Source organism: Camellia sinensis, chromosome 2 (genome assembly GCF_055761805.1).
Source record: "Camellia sinensis isolate YWXY chromosome 2, ASM5576180v1, whole genome shotgun sequence".
NCBI lineage: Eukaryota > Viridiplantae > Streptophyta > Magnoliopsida > Ericales > Theaceae > Camellia > Camellia sinensis.
Window position 1 is genome coordinate 99,643,092 of NC_138962.1, and position 21,295 is coordinate 99,664,386.

General features: G+C 35.1%; 2 protein-coding genes and 1 long non-coding RNA gene across 3 annotated transcripts; 2 read left to right on the forward strand and 1 right to left on the reverse strand.

The window, feature by feature from the left end:
- The first annotated feature begins 11,064 nt into the window (after positions 1-11,064).
- Positions 11,065-12,393, forward strand: LOC145816164 (uncharacterized). Its single transcript, XM_082912424.1, has 2 exons — positions 11,065-11,680; positions 11,900-12,393. The coding sequence occupies exons 1-2, from the start codon at positions 11,065-11,067 to the stop codon at positions 12,391-12,393; spliced, it is 1,110 nt and encodes a 369-aa protein (XP_082768550.1).
- A 4,197-nt stretch (positions 12,394-16,590) lies between these two features.
- On the reverse strand, positions 16,591-17,685 carry LOC114300426 (uncharacterized). The gene is made up of 2 exons (XM_028245303.2): positions 17,272-17,685; positions 16,591-17,187 (listed from the first exon to the last, which is right to left on the reverse strand). The coding sequence occupies exons 1-2, from the start codon at positions 17,683-17,685 to the stop codon at positions 16,591-16,593; spliced, it is 1,011 nt and encodes a 336-aa protein (XP_028101104.2).
- A 961-nt stretch (positions 17,686-18,646) lies between these two features.
- Positions 18,647-19,561, forward strand: LOC145820225 (uncharacterized). Its single transcript, XR_014361406.1, has 2 exons — positions 18,647-18,795; positions 18,996-19,561. It is a non-coding gene; the product is annotated as an uncharacterized LOC145820225 (long non-coding RNA).
- The last annotated feature ends 1,734 nt before the right edge of the window (positions 19,562-21,295 follow it).

Here is a 21,295-nt window from a genome sequence, read left to right on the forward strand (position 1 = left end):
GAAAACAAAACCAAATGGATTCATTGACGCGTCAGTTAGGGCAGGAGGTACAAAACATGATTTAGTGTCAATATGAATGGGAAACAGGCATGAAACGTATCATGATTAGACAAAATTAATAACTTTTCAGTTTTAGCTGACCCCGTGAACTAGGAATTGTTTTGTGGCCCAATTAGTTTGGAAGATGCCTTTATTGATTGGTTGTAGTTTAGTTTAATTACCCAACAACATAATTATGTTGATATAGAATTGATAGTTTTATGCTGTCATGTGGGTACCCTAAGGCTATGATTGAATCATGGTTTTGGATAGATATTTGGAAAATAAAAGGAAAAAATATGAGTGAAATGTGAATGAAATATAGTTATATTTCACTTACTTTTTTTCCTTTTTCTTTCTAAATTTCTACCTAAATCCATGATCCAAACACAACCTAAGGTGACTTACATTGGCACCCTGTCTCTGATGAATGTAAGTTTGGGAGTATAAAATATATATTTTGTTTTTGAGGCTCTAAATTGTGAATTAGGACGACTATTTATTGCCTATTTCATTCACAGCCTTAGTTGTAAATTGTTGTGAACTATTCTGAACATCAACTACTCAAAATAGTGGTAAATGTAGCTGCCTGGAGAATTTTAGTCATCTTGATTTTTGATAGCTCGAAGGACAGAATAGAGGTTTTTTTTTTTTTTTTTTGGTTTGTGAAAAGAGTTATGTATTGATGTTCTTGTTGAGTATGCTTAATGACTGTAGGTTGGCCATGCTTTACTTTCAATGGTAAAGTATGTAATGTTTCTGTGAGCATGAATTTGTTTATGCTACAGTACATTGTTTCGGATCCTGAGCCATCTGCTGATGTTGTAGTAGAGGTAGTAGTAGGTGTAGTTATTGGTGTTGATGGGGAATCTGTAGTAGATTTCTGACTGCAGACAGAAATTGAATACAATGTTATTATATGTTTACCCAATATAAAAACTGCAACATTTTAATGAGCTCTGCAGAGAACAATTCACAATTCGATTCATGTGACTCTTGTAAGTGTTAGTTCGACAAATTCTGACTTGCTTTTACCTCTATTTGTGGAAATGCCACATTGTAATTTCTATGAATGTTTAGTACGAAATAACCACTACCTATACATATTTTTGTGTTTTGTAGGTCCTAGCTCAAGTCAAGCCGCACAAAAGTAGACAAGGGGTCCCACATATGTGCATGGTCAATGGGGTACTAGTGAAGATGGCATTTTAAAAGTTGTTCCAAATGAGTTGAATCAAGTAGTTGAAGGACACACATCCCTTGCTTCACATTTGGGCGTTTTGGCACGAGATGGGAGGCTTGCAGCACTCACTTTTACGACTTGGCATTATGTTCCAAAACAAAACAAAGATAACATATGGAGGGAGATAAAGGTATATATGGATATTTAATATGAAATAAGTTACAATTGTATTCCATATGAAATGCATATTACAAGTGTAGTTGACATTGCATATTACAAGTGTATATAATTATAATGCAGGCTCATACGGATGCAGATGAATCCATGAAGAGAACAATAATGCCTTCATTTGGAAAGAAATGGAGAGATTGGAAAAGTCGAGTGAAAACAATGGGATACAAACCCTTCAAGAATGATGCAGAACGGTTGGCTCATCGACCAGATAGAGTACATGAGGATCAGTGGCGGGCTTTGGTCTACTATTGGGGCACTCAGAGTGCGTCGGTAAAATTTTATTTATGTGAAAAAATGTTTATATATGATAATTTTTTATAACATCTTAAATAAATTTCATATTTGACAGAAATCAAGCAAGAAGAATAGAAAAATCCGGAAGAAGAAGACATTACATCATAGAACAAGCCCAAAGCCTTTCTCAGTAGTTCGACTGGAGGTATAATTATTCTATCAAAGTTTGAAGACTATGTCTCAAAGTTTGTTAATTTTTTATCACATCCAAAAGTGGAGGGAGAAAACAAAGAAGCTACAATCAATTAGGCATATACATGATTCTCCATCCTCTAGAATTTCGCCAAATACGCCGCTTAACCATTTATCCAAGGAGTCGGTTTTAGGATCAAATTATTCCTGTCCGCATTTGTGTGCATCTCTTGGATGAGAGTTGTATGTGTAGATCTGGCTCCTATCTAGGTCATTTGCTTTGCTTTCGTACTTCTTTTTTGTCACTAGTCAAAATATTGTACCACAAACATGTGCACTCATTGACACATTCAGCTCTTGCATTTTCTGTAACCCTACCGATTCATCCCAAAGGTATGTTTGATTGAATTCAGTGTAGCATTCCATTTCAGTCTGTTGCATGATATTCTGTTATGTTGAACATGAGTGTACTTCATGTGTATCCTTAACTGGACAGATATCTGAGCTGTGATCAGTGTATTTAGGACAGTTTTATCTTATGTATTGCAAATTCTTCTTCATTTTATGTAGTGAAGAAATATGAAATAATGCATTAAAAACTAAGACATTCAAAGTATTAAATGGAAACTTTGGTTCTTATTTATCTTAAGATTTTGGTTGTCTTTCATTTATAGGAGACAAAAAAGAACAATGAGGTTCCTGCTAGTCAGTCACAGGTGTGGATGGCCGCATACATGAAAGATGGGACGTCAAATAGTGATTCAGTTAATGAGGTTATGGTATGTGATACTACTTTATCTTTGGACTTTTAACATGATTTATATTTATATTGGAGGCTAATTATTGAATTCAAACTTGCAGACTCAAATGAATGAGTTAACAGAGCACATGGAGGGATCTTCTACTGACCCTGCAGCATTACAGGAGCAAATCTTCATACAAGTTATGGGCCCAGAGCGACCTGGCCGTGTTCGGACGTTTGGATTGGGACCGTCACCCACTGATGTTTTTGGAGGTGGATATAGGCGGTCACAAGAGCAGAATCGTCTCTTCCAAACTCAAGTTCAGGAACAAGTTCAAGAGCAACTTCAACAGTATCAAATGCAGTTCAAGCTGAAGATGAATGAAGTAATGGAGAAACAAATTCAGGCTATACGCACAGATTTTCAGTCACGAATTCAGTTTTTGGAATCTCAATTGCAAGCTGCAGGCGTGCCCGTTGATCCAGTTGTTGCACCATCAAACCCATTATATAGGCAGCAGGTATTTTATTATTTTTACTAGTTATTACTTTAAATTGCCTAGAGCTAATATACAACTTAAGCCTCTTATTGAATGATATGTTGTGGATTCACTTAGTAGTCATCCTACTGTTCGGCCAATGTCACATCAACAACAATCTCTTGCATTTTCATCCTAAGAGGTGAGCAATCATTTAATCAAAAGCTTTTTTGACAAATAGCATATCTTATTAATTACAATACTTGCTCTTATTAAATATAGGTTCACCTATCAAAGAAAGAGAAGAAGAATAAGAAGAAGAAGAAGAAAAAGAAGAAGTAACAAGGTAAAAATGTAGATTTATACTTATTAATCTGTAACGCCCTCAAAATAATAACATTAAACCCGTTAATAAAGGCATGCATTGATAAATAAAAGTCCACATTCTTCTATTCATCTGAGTTTCATTACAAAAAGTATTACATGTTAACAACAAAAGCAAATGCCCTATGGGCTTACAGCTTTCCAAGTTAACACTTGGTTACAACAAAAGAGTACTAACTCATACACGTTAAGCCCTTGGCTTGGATTTACATGTAATACATCAAAAGAACAAAACAACAAAAGTCCGCCTGCCTCTAGCCTCCCAAGCTACGTCCTTGGAGGTGGCATGCTGCTTGTACCTAAAAATGATGTTCCCATATAGGGTGAGCCACAGCCCAGTAGAAATACACTAAACCAACCATGAACAATGACTAAAAGATTAGCAATTGATAGATGGCCAACACTGATACATTCACATAAATTACATATTTATGTCATACGACTTATGAGTCTAAGTTACCTTTCATTTTCCCTTTTTCAACAGACACGCATACTTGCTCTATCATCATTTCAACAGATATGTATAAAGACTATATCCCACATTCACAGATAAGCATATAAGCTGTATCCACATTCTCAACAGATATGTATAACAACAATATCCCATATACACAGATAAGCATATAAGCTATATCCACACTTCACAAAGATAAGCATATGAGCTCTATCTTCACTTCTCTAGACAAGCATATGAGCTGTATCTACGGAGTTCATCCCCTATCTTCTCCCAACACTATCCGGTTTAGAGGTGCATCCCCTATCTTCCCCTAAACCGCGGAGTACATCCCCCATCTCCTCCTCTACACATAACGTATACAAACACATTGGTTCTATATACAATCATTCAATACATACAGTTAATGTATTCAATCAACCGTCAAATTCCATGACACACTCCATTGATTAGTTTCCGTTTGCCTAATCATCATGCATTGTCTACAACAATCACGACTATCCTCCACCGATAGCCCAAAGCAGTTATTTCTAAACAGATAATAAATGCACAATGGATATTCAATCAACATTTCATCTCCTCATTTCTCACAATTAATTATCCCAATTAATCAAACAATATAATTAGGTTAATTCCCATAATTAACATTACGACCCTTAGGTCCCATTTTCATCAATGACTCAACCTTTATTCCATTTCTCTATGCCAAACATGCATCTAGGTTTATCATAAATAAAACCCCAACTTTTGTAAAATTACACAAAAGCCCCAAACTTTCTCGAAATTACCCAACCAAACCCAACATCTCAAAATACTAAAACTTAAAGACAAAATCCATAGAGAGGAGTAGGATATCCCTACCTCAAATTCGAAGTCCCAAAGGAGAAGACAACAAAACCCAACGTGCTCCAAAACCCGAGATTTTCAGATTAAAATGAAGCGCTCGACGATCAACAACTTTTTTGTAAAGGCCAAAGGTGAACAAATCACTCCTACTAGATCAAAACCTAGAGAGAAGGTAGAGTCTAGAGTGAGAGGCTCAACAATGGTGTTTTTGGAAAAGTAAGAGAGAGAAAAGAAAGTAGAAAGTGATTTGAAAAGTCACAATTTCGGGACTTAAACCCAGTCTCCCGCTCGAGCGTAAAACACCCCGTTCGAGCGTCACTCACAGACTCCCGCTCGAGCGTCGAAACTTCCGCTCGAGCGCCGGATGCACTCTCCCAGCATCTATACAGAACCAGGCCTCCGCTCGAGCTTCCAACTCTACGCTCAAGCGTCACTCAGACAACCCCGCTCGAGCGGCCAATACCACGCTCGAGCGTACAACGCTGCACAGGAAAAATACTGGATGGGTGTAATCTCCGCTCGAGCGCCAAAACTCCCGCTCGAGCGTACAAGCCAAAATCTGGGCAACTAGTTTTGGTTTCTAAACTCAACCAACCTGTAACAAACCTTGTCAACACATCCTATAACTCAATTTACGAAGTTAAAAGGATGTAAACAAAATAATAAACAACTACCAACATCCACGGACACATGTCCGGATCACTGTATAACAAGGGTAAACTCGGGATCGCTATAACCTCCCCCCCTAAAGAATTTCGTCCCCGAAATTACACACAAGTTTTCAAAAACAAGTTTTCCTCCATTTAAAACAATGTTACACATTTTAACATTCAACAATTCGACCCATCACCGGTCATCCCATCCCTTTAACAAGAGACATTTCACAATATGTAAACAACATATGTACTTCCAACATGCATCAACATTATGCACTATCTTTCCAATTTCAACAATATATTCAACATATACAATGTTACATTCAACTTCCATATGAGGCAAGTTCCAAAACATACTTCCAATAAACCAGAACATTTTCAATGTTTCACAACTTAAGACATATATAAAAGCTCTTAAGTCAACAATAGTTCAAAAGGGAAACAAAATGTGAATAATATTTAGCTTACATGTTATTTACATTTCCCTTCAATTTTCTAGTGTCATGTTTCTTATTGGTTATATTATACATGATATTGGTGGCTAGTCTGTATTGTTTACACCTGTTGGTTATATCCTCTATTAATGGTGCTCAGTGCAGTTTATGGCTGTAGAAGATTCTTTATCTTCAGTCAAAATGTTGCTTATCAAATCCCAACTTTTGGTTTTGGGATATTGGTGGTTGGGATAATTGGCCGTTTCTTGCAGTTTATTTATGAGAATTGCAGTTCTGTCAATAACATTCAGTGCATAGAAACTTATATGAAGACAATTGGCCTCATTTGGATCCTTTTTTCTAAATGAATAATTTTGACCTTTTCATCATTAACAGGAAGAGGCTACCAAAAGCAAGTCTGCAAGAAAGGCATGGTACCAGACTATGATCTCCGACAGCGATTACACCGAGTTTGAAAACTTCTCAAAGTGGTTAGGAGTCTTCTAGTGAGATTTTTCTGCCTTTGAGTTTTGTCGTAGGTATACTATTTTTATCTAATTGTTTTGTTTCAAGAGGAGTTAATTTACTTTTTGTGGCAGTTTTGAGATAAGAATTGAGTTTGGTGGGTTATGTTTTATGACAAGATGGATGGATTTTTCATTTTAGCAGATCTGGAATCAAAATTTTACAAATTGTAGTCTCTTACTTAAGAACGGTTTGTTAGTTTTTTTTTGAATGAGAAACTGAATTAATGCTTCATTTGTTATTTGAATGGGAGTTATTATTTTATATGTTAGTTTTATTACAGGTATTTGAATGGGAGTTAATATTTTGTATGTTAGTTTTATTACAGGTATTTTTTTATTAATTGCATGAGAAACCAAATTCAATATTTTCTTACAGGTATTCTTTTTAATTTAATCAAATAAAATTAGCACAATATCAAAACCAAAAAAAAAAAAAAGAGAGAGATATGACGGCGTTTCTACAAACGCCTCCTAAACCCTCAACAATAACGGTTATATTTTTAAAACAGATACGACGGCGTTTCAAAAACGTCGCTAAATATTGTTGGTGACGTCAGCGTGTGTATAGTGGGACATTTGGCGGCGTTTTTTAAAACACCTCCTATACTAATATCACGACATTTTTAAAACGTCGCAAAGCTACAGCGACGGCCGCAGCTTCGACGTTTGGTACTAAACGCCACAAAAGGAATTAGGGGCGTTTTTGATACATATGGCGGCGTTTTTTAAACACCACTAAAAGTCCGATTTCCAGCAGTGACTTCCTCCCAAAAATCTATCGTTCGTGTTTATTTCGATCCTGAGTATTTCACTTGTTTCGGAGGGTGCGAGGTCGGGTCCGGAGTGTCTAGAGTTGAGCTGAGGATTTTTTAGGCTGGAGGGCGAGGGCCACACGTGCGGGGCCTCGGGCCGCACGTGCGGGAGAGGGGCCACACATGCGGAAAATAGGGAAGGGTGGAGTTCAAGGCTGCATTATATGCAAGTGCGGGAGTGCAGGTGCGGGAGAAGGGCTGCACATGTGGTGGATGAAGGCTGCACGTGCATGCCTGTTTGAGTCTGAAAATTTGTCTTTTCTTTCTCTTTGGGGTAGAATGTATCTCACTTCTGTATATATCTCTCTCTCTAAAAATCCCTTTTCTCTCCCTTCTCTCTACATTTCCCTACACCAAATTAGATCAAAACATTGATTTCTTTAAATCCCTTAGAGTTTTGCCCATAGTTCCTTCACCAAAGTTGAGGAACTCCTCGAGAGCTACATTGTGTGCAGTAAAGATCAAGTTTCGACACCGTTGATTTTGGGGATTTAATCTCATTTCTTTTTCAAAACTTGAGGTAGGGATTTTCTTAGAGTTATATATATATATATATTTGCAAGATCTAGATGATTTTAGAAATCCTGCTTTGATAGTTTTGAAATTTGATTGTTGGCTCAAGAAGATGAGTGATTTTGAAAGTGGGTTTACCCCTTATTCCTTTTTAAATAATCACTTGAGGGTTTTGAACTATATTGATTGAAGAAAGATGTTTTTGGTGAGATTCTTTCAAATGTTTTGGAGGAGTATAGTTGTGGTGAGAAAACCTAGAAATTGGGGGTTTTTAAAAGATCTTAAGAATCCACGGATGTCATGGCCAAGTTTCTTTTGTAAGCCAAAATGAATGAATGTTTTGGAAAATTTCTTATTTATATTTATATAAATGACGAGTTTCATGAAATATGAGAATTGTGATTTTGGAAGTTGTTGTCCAAAATATTGATATAGTCTTGAAATAACTAAATTGTTGAGAATGCTCGAAATGTGAGAAATATGTTATCCATTGGATGAATTAGAATAAAAGTATATATATTCATCTTGTGAAATTGCATTGAAAAGAGGATTGGGAATTGTGATCACAATGGTAATATTGTGTGGAAGAATTGAGCATGGAAGAAATGTTACATTGCATTGATAATCGTTACATTGGCATATCAATTCATTTGATTATGTTAAGCTTTGAATCTAAATTTGAAAACTTTTGTATTGAGAAAAGAATGTTGTGAAATAAGTTTTCTTGAAATGGTTTTGGGGTAAATACATTGCTAAGTCCGGATAGGAGGTGTATATGAAATTGATTAAGTTGGCTTGAGTGTCCAGGGTGAAAGACCGAAAACACGCAGGAGGAGGCACCACTTCCCTTCCGGTTAGTGACCGGTAAAGTGGGGTTTTGGTAGTGCTAATTATGCCTACTTGCAGACACCAACCTAGGGATTACCAGAGTCGTATTTACCGCCCTTTGAATTAAATTGATAAATTTTGAACAGTTGAAATTGCAAGATATCATTGAGCATGATGGTTTTCTAAAGATGAAGATGTGATTTACTTTCAAAAAGATATAGCATGGCATGTGCATTTCATCTCTTGAGACTTGTATAAAATGTATATACTTTGTTAAGAATTTCCTACAGGGCTTTATGCTCACCCTACGGGATTTTTGTGCAGGAAAAGATGTGGTGATTCCGCCTAACTAAGGGCGCGAAAGTGTGTGTTGAGTGCACAACGTTCTCATTTTGCTGTGACTCTGTTTGTAAGCCAAGGGCTATATTTGTGTGGGTTTGAGTAACCATTTTGTGTAACCAGACTTAAGTCTTGGAAATTGTAAACCCTTGAGGGTGTTAATTTATTTGGTTTTGGATTGAATGTTCTACATGCTATAGATTCATGTATTAGAAATCATCGAATGTATAATCGCATGAGGAACTATTTGTATGAATCTCATGATCATGTAATGCAAGTGTGGGGAATTTATTCCCGTTTTACCTTAAGGAGCCGTGATTGTTGAATTATTATTATGCTGAAAATTTGGGGCATTACAACAAGAATTAGCTTGGGTGTTCAAAAAAAAAATAAATAAATAAATAAAAAACAAGAGTAAGCTTGGATTCCTTAAATCTTTAATTTTATATTAAAATCTACCTTTTGTAAGTTCTTTTATAAACAAACCACTAGAAGGGGGCCAACCTGTACAGAGCACCTAAAAGTGTGAACCTTGTATAGTCAAAATTCTTTACAAGGCATCAGAAAGAGCAAACCCTATACACCAAAAAGCATGGATCCTATCGGTTACACATGGTAGGCCAATGCATTTCTCCTTTGAACTAAACAACCTTGTTTGAATTTCATAACTACAAGGTTGGCCAAACATAGAAAGTAACACAGATTAAAAGCCCTTGAAGCTCTACTAACCATTTTTTTGGAACTCTGCTTTAAGTTCAAGAAAAGTGAATTTAACAAAAATAAATAAATAAATAATCAAGAAGAAAAAAAAATTATTAAAACATAGAGACTGTTCCCTTTCATCAGAGGAATTGGTCTGGCCCTCTAGCTACTATTCACAACAAAGAAATCAATAAGACAAAAAAAAAAAACCCAAACACAGAGACTGTTCGACAGTACAACATCAAACATGTTGTTAGTGTTCAACATTCAACATCCGATAGTAAGATGTCGAACATGTTCGACATAAATTGACTGGACCAAAGGCTATTGTTCAAAAGTCAAGTGTCGAACCACATGTTGTTCAACAGTAATCGACCGTCCAGATGTTTGGGGTTCGAAATTCCAGTGTCGAACGGTCCAAAACTGAATCATGCTAATACAAATTTCATGGCAATAGAATAAAGTGCATAAAACCCTAAAATCTAAGCCGAATGAGAACTCACCTACTGTATCTCCAATGTGAAGTTGTTTCTAACTATGTTGAGCACACCACCGACGACGTCTTTGATGAGAAAAGAAAGTGTATTCCATTACCGGTTTAAATAGAGAATGAAGGGGGAGATGGAAATATCGTAGGTGGGTGGGGTGTGTGTGTGAGTGAGAGTAAACATGGGAAGTAGATTGTGGATGGGGTGTGAGTAAGGGTAAATATGGAAGTTTATGGTGTGTATTAAGTGAAATATTTATTTATCAAAATATTAATAGTGTACCTTGAGTAATGGTTTGTCTTGAGATAAAATATGGTGTGTAAATAGAAGCACCTTTTCTCTTTGATTCTTATGATTGCAATTTTTTTACCAATTGTTTAAAGTCTTTACTAAAAATACGAAATGAAGTGAAATTCCAATATATAAAATGTATATAAATTCAAATTGCAAACTATACTACAAAAAATATATATAATCTAAATCTATAAGAGCATCTCCAACGGTTCACCTAATGTTTCACCAAATCTGAGTTAAAAAATGGCCATTTCCTTAATTTGATATTTCACGCTCCAACGGTTCACCTTCGTCAAATCTCATTCAGGAAAACCGGATGGTCGACTAGTTAGAGGAAATTTTTTTTTTTTAACCTTTCTGAACTGTTTGAACCAACCACTGAACTGTTTGAACCAACCAACGTGAACTGACCGATGTGAACTGGTAGGGGGCGACCGGTTGGTTGACCGGTCGGTCAACTGGCCAGTCGACCGGTAATCTTTATTTATTTATTTATTTATTTTTGATTTCCCTTCATTTCTGTTCCTAATTCTTTTCCTATTTGTTTTTCCCTCCATTGGTTTACCCGTAATAATTATTTTCTTCTAAAATCTTATATAAACACATTATTATTTATATGCCAGACAACTCCACAAGGATCATAGCTTAAACACAAGGATTGTATCTTAAACAAAACAGAGGATAATGGATACTTTGAAATCCATGATATTTACTTCATTTTCATCCTCTTCTTCTTCCTCCTCCTCTGATGAGGAGTCTGATGATGAATATATGATCACACTTTTAGCAGCTTATGAGCAGAATACCAGTAGTATGCTTCAGATTCTTAAGTCAAGTGATAGCTCAAAGAAAATAGGGGGTTCTGTTGTAGGTCACAAGTATATACGCAGAGATAGAAGGCAAGGTCATGACAGATTGTTTGCAGATTATTTTGCTGCAAATCCAGTGTATTCAGCTACAATATTTCGGAGACGTTTTCGAATGCGTCGTCCTTTGTATTTGCGAATTTTGAATGCAATCGAAGCACACAATTCATATTTTATTCAAAAACAAGATGCAGCTCATGTAGTTGGATTATCTGCCCTACAAAAAATGACTTCAGTGATGAGAATATTATCATACGGTGTCGCAGCAGATGCAGTTGATGATTACATACGTATTGGGGAAAGCACTGCGATTCAAAGTTTGCAACAATTTTGTTATTCAGTGATTGAAATCTTTGGAGTAGAATATCTGAGATCTCCGACACCAACTGACATTGCTAGGTTACTTGCTATTGGCGAGGTTCGGGGGTTTCCGGGTATGTTGGGAAGTTTAGATTGCATGCATTGGGAGTGGAAAAATTGTCCAAAAGCATGGCAAGGTCAATACGTAGGCCATCAAAAAAAGCCAACCCTTATTCTTGAAGCAGTAGCTTCTTATGACTTATGGATTTGGCATGCATTTTTTGGAATGCCTGGGTCACACAATGACTTGAATGTATTAGACCGGTCACCTTTGTTTTCTGATCTTGCCCAAGGTAAGGATCCCCCTATCCGCTACACTGTTAATGGACATAGTTACGATATGGGTTATTACCTTGCTGATGGTATATACCCGCAATGGGCAACACTGGTTCAAACAATTTCTTCTCCCCAAGGAGCAAAGAGACAACATTTTGCAATGATGCAAGAGTCTGCCAGGAAAGATGTAGAGCGGGCATTCGGAGTCCTCCAATCTCGATTCGCAATTATAGGTGGTGCTGTACGTTTTTGGGATCCAAAAATGCTTGCCAACATAATGAAGACTTGCATTATATTACACAATATGATTGTTGAAGATGAGAGGGAGGAGCACCTTGATTTTGATTATGAAATTTCATCTACCAACACACTAGTGCAACTTTCCTCTACTCCTACCAATGACTTTGAATCATTTTTGTCTCGTCATTTAGGTATTAGGGATAAAAATGCATATCATGCACTCTGTAATGATTTAATAGAACATATGTGGCATCTTCGCGGTGAAAACTAGATTCACCACAGATATATTTTGTAATTTTGTTTAGTAAAGAAATAGAAGGTTGTCTTGTTTGTAATCTTCATTATGATGCACTATATTAACCAAGTAACGCAGAAGTTATGTGATTAGATGTGCTATTGTGGTGATCCAATCTTCAATATTCATAATTGTTCTCTGTTCAATTTATGACAATCATCAAAATAATTTATTTCAGTATGACAATTCTGTTTTGGAGTTCTATAATTCTGTTTTGGAGTTGCAAGTTTGCTTCACTATTGATTCCCCAATAAGTCTAGGAACACAAATATCAAATATAGAATATGACATATGTTTTACATGAAATGAGTCTTATATGTGGATCTCATATCATGTACATCACATTTCATATGAGACATATGTGTCTCGTGTTTTGTATTTATATTCCTACCATTACTCATTGATTCCCTTCCATCCTTAAACAGTGAATCACACATTTCCTAAGAATCTTCAATCTTTTATCAAATTAAAATTTGATGACAAATTTGGTAAAAATCACCTCCAATCTACATCAAACTTGTATTAAATCAAACTTTTACATTTCTTTCATCAAATCAAGGAAAAAAAAAGCTTTTTACCAAATTTGTTGAAACAAACTTTTGGGAATAGGTTTGGAATTTTTAAAAAGATTTGATGATTAAGGGTTTGGCATTTTTAAGAAGTGAGGATTGGAGCATTCAATTTTTTCATCAAATGAAGCATTCAATTAATTAAGGGTCTGGTTCGTGGGATTCATCATGCATGCCATTATTTGTGCATTCAAATAATTGCTTTTGTAAGGATTTATCTTCAATATTCATAATTGGACTGATTGCATGCATTTCAGTATGTATATTCAATGTATTTGTATGTATATTTGTTTTAAATTCAATGCATTTTCATTATTTGTGCATACATTATGTGTGCATTATTCAATGTATTTATGCCATACATTATTTGTGCATTATTTGTGGCATCAATTATTTGTGCCATTCCGTAAATTATTGATGTTGATGCATTGAACATTCAACCTACTTTTCTGCCACATTGAACATTTAACCTACAGTCATTGTACTATATGTGGCAAATCATCTATTGAACCACCTACCATTCAGAAGATCACACCACCTACAATTCATTATATGAACCACCTATCAATTCAACCACCTACCATCCTCTATATCAGCTCAACATTGCCATCACCACATTCACATTTCACATGTTTTCACTGAAGCCCTCTAACCAGACACTCTACATTTTCAAGTGTGAATCCACATCATCACCAAGGCAGCATCAGTAGGAATAGAGGAACAAGGCAGGATCATCAAAACAGAACAAGAAGGCAGCATTAAAAGAGCAAGGTGATTCACGGGGCAACCGGTTGGGCAATCGGTTGGGCAACCGGCCCTTTCAATTTTTTTTTTTTCCCCTTCCAGTGTGCATGCCACTCAATTGTTCAACTTGTTTACAGAAGACAGGAACATAATTTCACTATATGTTACTTTCATGTTTTCTAAATTAATGTAGTTTATTAAAACCTGCACAACAGAATTGAATTTTAAGTTTCACTTGATGTTACTTTCTTGTTTTGAAAATGCATGTAATTTATTAAAACCTCAACTACAGAACATGAGTTTATTTACTTTCATGTTTTGAAAATGAATGTTTTTTACTTTTATGTTTTGAAAATGAATGTAGTTTATTTAAACCTCAACCATAGAACAAGAGTTTACTTTAATGTTTTTTAAATGACATTAGTTTATTAAAACCTCAACTACAGAACAAGATTTTGATTTTTACTTCATGTTACTTTAATGGTTTTAAAATGAATATAGTTTATTAAAACCTGAACTACAGAACAAGATTTTGATTTTTACTTGATGTTACTTTGTAGTTCTATAAAATGAATGTAGTTTACTAAAACCTCAACTACAATACTGAATTTTCAGTGTGCATGTTTTATTAAAACATGAGCTACATTCATTTGATATGTACTGAATAGAGAGTCTGCATGCTTTATACTACATTACTATGTTCTTAAATTTTCAGTGGCCATGCTTCATTAAAAATACATGTCTACATTTTAATTCTAAGTTCATGTTTTCAGTAAGCATTTTAAAAGACAGTGTTTATGTTAATTACTTCATTATAACACATTTTTATTAAAATTCAACAGATATTCACATCATGCCTAGAACTAAAAGAGTGAGAACAGAAGCTGGTGAACGTTCTAACCCTCGACGACGCGAACAACAGCAGCCTCAAAATCAGTCATATCCTACAGATGAATTTCTTAGTGAAAGTCATGAACTAGCCTTTCAAAATTTCTCAAGCCGACCTATTGTAACAGGGAGGAGGGTCAATCTGCCACCTCAATATGATACACTACTAGTTAGTAAACTTGAATCAATGGGATGGCTAAATTTAATTAATTTACCCCAAAAGGTATGTCCACGGCTAGTATCCCTTTTTTATGTTCACCTAAGAGTTACTCATGAAGAAGATGGAAATTTTACTCTTTTGTCATATGTGAAAGGAAAGGGTGTACAGTTTGATGTTCCTACTTTGGCACGCATTATTGGAGTTGAGGTAGGTGATGAAAATACCCATTTTCAGACTGAGGTTGAGTTAGTTAATATTGTCGGTAATGGTATATGTCAGAACAGATTTACTGGAACTAGTCTACAAGCAAGACATTTAAAATCTTATCTTCGGATCCTCTACCAGTGGATTGTAGAAAATGTCACTCCGAAAAAAGGACATCATGATGCGGTCCCATATTTTAATGCCTATTTGTTATACTGTTTTGAGGTTGGGCAGAAGTTAGATTTGTCTTACATAATTATGAAAGAAATGGTGCTGGCAAATCAAGAAATGTGCCGGTCATTACTGTTTGGGGCACTCTTGACAAAAATTTTCAAATATTTTAAGGTTCATTTTGCAAATGAAATGGGGATCAAAATCCGTTCACCCATTACGCAATATACTGTGAATCGTGCTGGTGCAGCCGCCAATTTAATGGGAAATGATAATGCTGCAGAAGATTCAGAGGATGAAGTCCCACCAGATGATGGTCCACAAGATCCTCCTGTCAATGTGATGCCATCAACTGAACCACCTCAATATTGGATTGATTTTTTGGCCATAGAACAACAACGTTATAATCAACGCGTTGAATGGGAACATCAAATGGCCAATCAGGTCAATTCGTTGGGTACTCAGTTTGAGACATTTGCCACTGCACAGAACTCATTAATTGAACAATTTGGTGAGTTCTGTTTGGACATTGGAAGACGTCATGATGTGGCAAACAATCGCATTGATAGAATTGAGCATCGCGTAAATGACATATACCATCACTACTTCCCTCCTCCACCACAACCAGATAATGACTGTTGATTGGTGTGCCATTATGTGGTTCCATTGTTTTGTCTTGTATTATTTTCACAACCTTTTGTTAGGTAAATTTCTTTTATGAATGTACTGATTTTGTAATATTATGTGATATAAAATGATCTTGCCTTGGTAATACTTTAGCACCATCTTTTCGAGCTTCACTCATACCATAATCTGTAATATGTTATTAATGTTTTTGATTACTTAAATTTGTATGAAAGTTTTTGAAAGGTGTAATGGTAACCAAAGAAAAGAATAAAGGATGTATTTATATGTAAGTAGTTATCTGTAATACTGTATGTACATGTACAACATATTCTTATTTGAGAAATCAGACAGAGGAGATTCATTGAGATGAAGATAAGACGCAGATTGAATGAAGGGTGAAATTATAAAACCTTAGAATTATAATCATCTATAACAATATGAAGATGTAGCCCTTGGACTTGATTGCGTAACAGAAGAACAACACCCATTTAGATAGTTGTACGAAATTGTAGAAGAAAAATAAAAATATGAGCCCCTTATCTGACATATCCATGAAGAAGAATTTCATTCATGATAACTACTTAGCAATTGGTGTGTTTTGTTTTTACCAATCAATATGGTATCCAAAGAAGTAGTAGAGAATAGAACGCAACCATCTCAAGAAACAAAAACTGAGAACAAATTAATTAATTTCTAATTTTACATAAATGGAAAAGGCAAGTGAGACATTTCATATAATTGTACACAGTTTTTCCGTTTCCTTTTCCAATAGATGACACCAATAGATGAAACCAGTAAATACAGAACCTTTCAAGGCAATCTATTAGTTGTTCGAAATAAAATCTGTCGTTGAAGATCTTCGTAGTACGCCCTTTGCATTGGATTTAAATTTGTCATGTCCATTGACATTATTTTATGATCTTCATTTCGTTGTTCTCTTTCATTCATCATAGATAGGAGTTTTAGTTGTTCCTCCCTATCTTCGGCCCTTCTTCGATGGTCTGCAGCTTTCTGGTCACGGTCGATCGCCTTTTGTTCATCTCGCTCAATAGTTCTAGCGGAAATAGTTGATAACACTTCAACAATTTTGGATTGGTTGGCAGCCATTTCATCAAATCTACTATCGTGGGTTGTTTGATTCTTCAACTTCTCTTTCACTGCTTTAGTACCAATTGGTCGTGTTGATGGATTAGATGGTTCTTCGTGCAGAACATTATTCTGGTTGGATTGAAATGCATCAGATTCTCCAGTTGGTGGATTAGAACATGGATAAGCATGTTGCGTACTCTTTTTGGATTGTGTTCGAAATTCATCCCATTTACAACTTTGGCGCAAAATATCCCAACATGTATCAAATGTGAAGTGTTTTTTCTGTATTGCATGATACATCCGCTTTGCTTCAGCGACCTACAAAAAAAATTACAACAATTTTAATAACAAATATACATTTAGAGAAGAAATTTGATATTTAATAACACAAATAAATGTTACCATGTCTGCCTCAGTTGTTCCACTTTGTTGCCTCAGTTGAATTTGTTCAAGAAAACCACAGAATTTATTAATTGCCTTTTGCATGGCAGACCAACGGTGAGACAAAGAAATACGGTTTCGATTTGATTCACCACTCAATTGTGAATTAAAATTAACAAGTACTCGTTCCCAAAATATAACCATAGTCTGACTATTACCAGTAATGGGATCTTGAGAGACTGCTAACCAAGGTCTACATAAAGTTTCATCTTCTATAATTGTAAATGCTTTACCACGAGAAACACGAGAAGTTTCTGAAATGAAATGATTATCACTGCTCTGCGTGTTCTGTTCTCGCGAAGTTTCTGACATAAAATTAATATCAGTGTTGTGCTGAAACATTTGTGATTCTTCAAACATTTGAAAATCTTCCATAATTTCAAAAAAATACAGTACATACAATATGTAAAATAGTAAAAAATATTAGAATGATATACAATCAATACTGAACCTTAGAATCAGATAATTTAGTCAGATAATATAAATTAAAGTTTCAAAGGAGAAAAATCACAGAAGAAACAAAATTCACAACATACAATGTAATGCTCTTCTCAAAATAAAATACTCTGTCATCTTGATATACAAAACTGATATATTTTATAGAACACATTATCAACGGTAAATTTTAAAAATACTCTGTTCATGCAACGGTAAATTTATTAAAACGGCTACTTTTAAAATATGTATATGAGATAACAATGGCAAATTGTCAAAAGACTCTGTCCATCCAACGGCAAATTTACTGAAACGACTAATTTTAAAATATTTATATAAAAGATAACAATTTGAATTATATTTTCAATGAAATTAAAATTTATATCACCCTTCAAATTATTCCAAATTATTCCAAGTCCACAAAATAAGCTATCTAAAAATAAACCTATCTGAAATTCTACCTGTTCAAACCAAACCGGTTGAAAGCAGTTGAAACCTACCATTCTCATGCTTAGACCGGGCGACCGGATAACCGGCTGGTTGACCGGTTCATCAACAACACTCAGGCCACAGACCAGTTCAAACCCATCAGTTCAACCAGTTCAAACCCGTCACAGTTCAAACCCATCGCATAATCTGATGAACCGGTTGACCGGTTGGTCAACCGGCCGGGCAACCGACTGGTTGACCGGTGTACCTCTTTCAACGGTCAGTAACAGTGATTTGGTAAAATCCCTATCTTGTTCTGAGTTTGATACTTTTTTTGCTGAATTCTCATTTTGATATTCATTTGGTGCAACGGTTGGAGCATAAAAAAGTGCCTTTTCCATCAAAATTTGAATCTGATGCCAATTTTGGTTCACCGTTGGAGATGATCTAACCTATATATAAAAGCGTCAAAACGCAATCGTGAATCTAACGCTCAATTGTCCAACATCTGCTCGTCCATGGCGGTGTGATCGGCACTGTTCTGGAGGCACAAAATTCCATGTAAGCCTGCAATATCAGTTGGTTGAAGTCGGTACCCAAAGTCGTTCCCTAAACCGCAAGGTATGTAATTTTCTCTTTGGATTCATACAATCTGTTACTTTGTGTTTTGGTTTTGAGTTTTGCATTCTCTGTTCTTTTGCCGTTTTTGATTTGGTATCAATCTGCTACCGGTTGCTGTGTGTATGATTCTTTGTTGTGTTGTTGATTTTCTCTGCATAGATACACCTTGCACAACGTCTGTTTGACAATATGCCCATAAGATAAGAGCAATAAAAATCAGTTGTATAAATTTTCTGTGTGTGATTAAGCTACCCATTATTAGAACTACTTGCTGTTCTAGTTATATAAAAAAATGGAAGCAAGCAGGTGTTGCGAATCTAACAGCAAATTCTCTAATTTGCCCTGCTTTTTCTATCATAATTCTGGGTTAACCAACTGAGGTTGAAGCCTATATCTCTATCCTGCAAAGCGGTGGACTAATAGAGCTTGGAACCTATATCTGTGTCTTGCAAAGCAGTGGACTCTAGCTTCAATTTAGAATCATATATATGTCTGCAATTTGGAATTCACAGTGTCCAAGAGATCAACTCCCAAACCTTGTTTCCAATTTGGAATTCACGGTGCACAATCTGGAGGGGCACATGATGTGGGCACTACTCATGGTTTTCAGCTTCCTTGGTTTGCAGATGTTTGTATTGATTTTATATGGTATTCACCTGCTGTTTGTTAGTATATAACTTCCACATCATATGCATGACAATATGCCCATGAGAGAACTTATTTTCAACATGAGCCCAAAGAATATGTTACCATGATTTGCTCCAAATATCTTCTGAAGTCTTTAATTGTGTTAGTCAAAAAGTAATGGTTAATTAATAATTTAAGAACTTGGTTTCATAGAAATACTGTTGAAATTAAAAGTTGATAAGAATTAGGCAAAGAATAAATTTCTACAGGTGGTATGTGGGCATAAATGGCTGCAAGTGATTGTATTATGTTTCTTCATGCTGTTTCTAAATAGACAAATATGCATTTTAATAGTAGCTTAAATTTACTATGAGGGCTGCACAAATCCTTGTTAAAATGAATTCTGTACTTTGCTTTCCAACTAGTCACAATTAATATGGCAAATAACTAGGCACAAACTTAAGCTAGAGAAAATGCATCCTTGGAACTCAAATGAATCCCTGTACTGCAAGCACAAGAAGCATTTACCATAGAAAAGCATCATCACACAAATCTCATTTGAATTAGAGCAATAGGTAACAAATTAAGGAACCAAAATTATCTAACAAAAGATAGCTAGCATGACCAGTGGCAAGCAATAACAGATATAGCATTTATTTATTAATTGAATCATTAACTCCTTCACAATTGTTAACAAAGAGATGGATTTAAGTCAATCACATTTTTCATTTATATATATATATATATATATATATATGCACACACCTAGAAGATAATATAAAAACAGAAAAAGTTTCCAAAAATCTAACTATCAACTAAATTGTATTTGAATAATGCAAAATCTGTAATTCACATCTAATGAGGGGGGAAAGTAACATAATTTGCAATTTAGAAGAAAAAAATGTAGATGAAATTTAAAAACGGGGAAGTGAGTTTAATTTTGCTCCTCTATCTAATAGCACACAACAGACTTGCATGAGACTCGAATATAACATAAAATAGAAGTGAAGATAGTGAATGAATCTTTTCTTTGGCTAATGTGTACGTTAGTCATTTTCAAAGAGCTTACAAGCTATAGTTCATTAGTATTTAATTTTTTTGTCTTTCCAATATAAATAAATGAAAATACAATGACAGAATCGAAAGAGAAGAAGGGAAATACAACAAGCCTAGTTCATATTGATTGTGTTGGCATCTCCTAATTGCATTTTGTGTGCAGGCATGTTTGGGTCTCAATTAATAGTTTTAACTTGAAGCCTCCCAGCTTCCCTTTGTGTGTGTAGGTCGCACTTAATTACTGTATGGATAACTCATGATTTCAATTTCAACTTTAACATGGAAATTAATGAAATTTTAGTTAGTTATTAAAGAGTGGGAAGGTAAAATGAAAAGAAGGGACAAGTTGTTCATTTTCCTATAAGAAAGAAATAAAAGGGGAAAAGGAAAAAGGAAAATGAGTAGCATTTATCAAGTTGATAGTCTTTCTTTTTTTTCTCTTTCTTTTTTCGGTGTTTTCTTTCTTAATATTTGTTTTGTTGTTGGTTAATACCGTTTTCTGTTATGTTCATTAGTTTTGTCTACAATGATTGCATCCTTTTGTCAAGTAAATACAAAGTCAAGCTTGTTCTTCAATCAACATACTCTTAATGCTAAACTATTTTTACCTCATTGCCACGATCGAAGATTAGTTTAACATTGTTCTAATTTATATTGGTGAAGCTTTCCCGTGGTGCCAGAATTTAGTAAAGAGGAGAGAGTGTAAGAACCCAAATATAAAAATAAAAATAAATAATTAAGTAACAATAATTTTACAAACCTCAAATATTTTGCTTGTGAATGTTAAGGTGCAAATTAAATATTATTGAACAGTCTT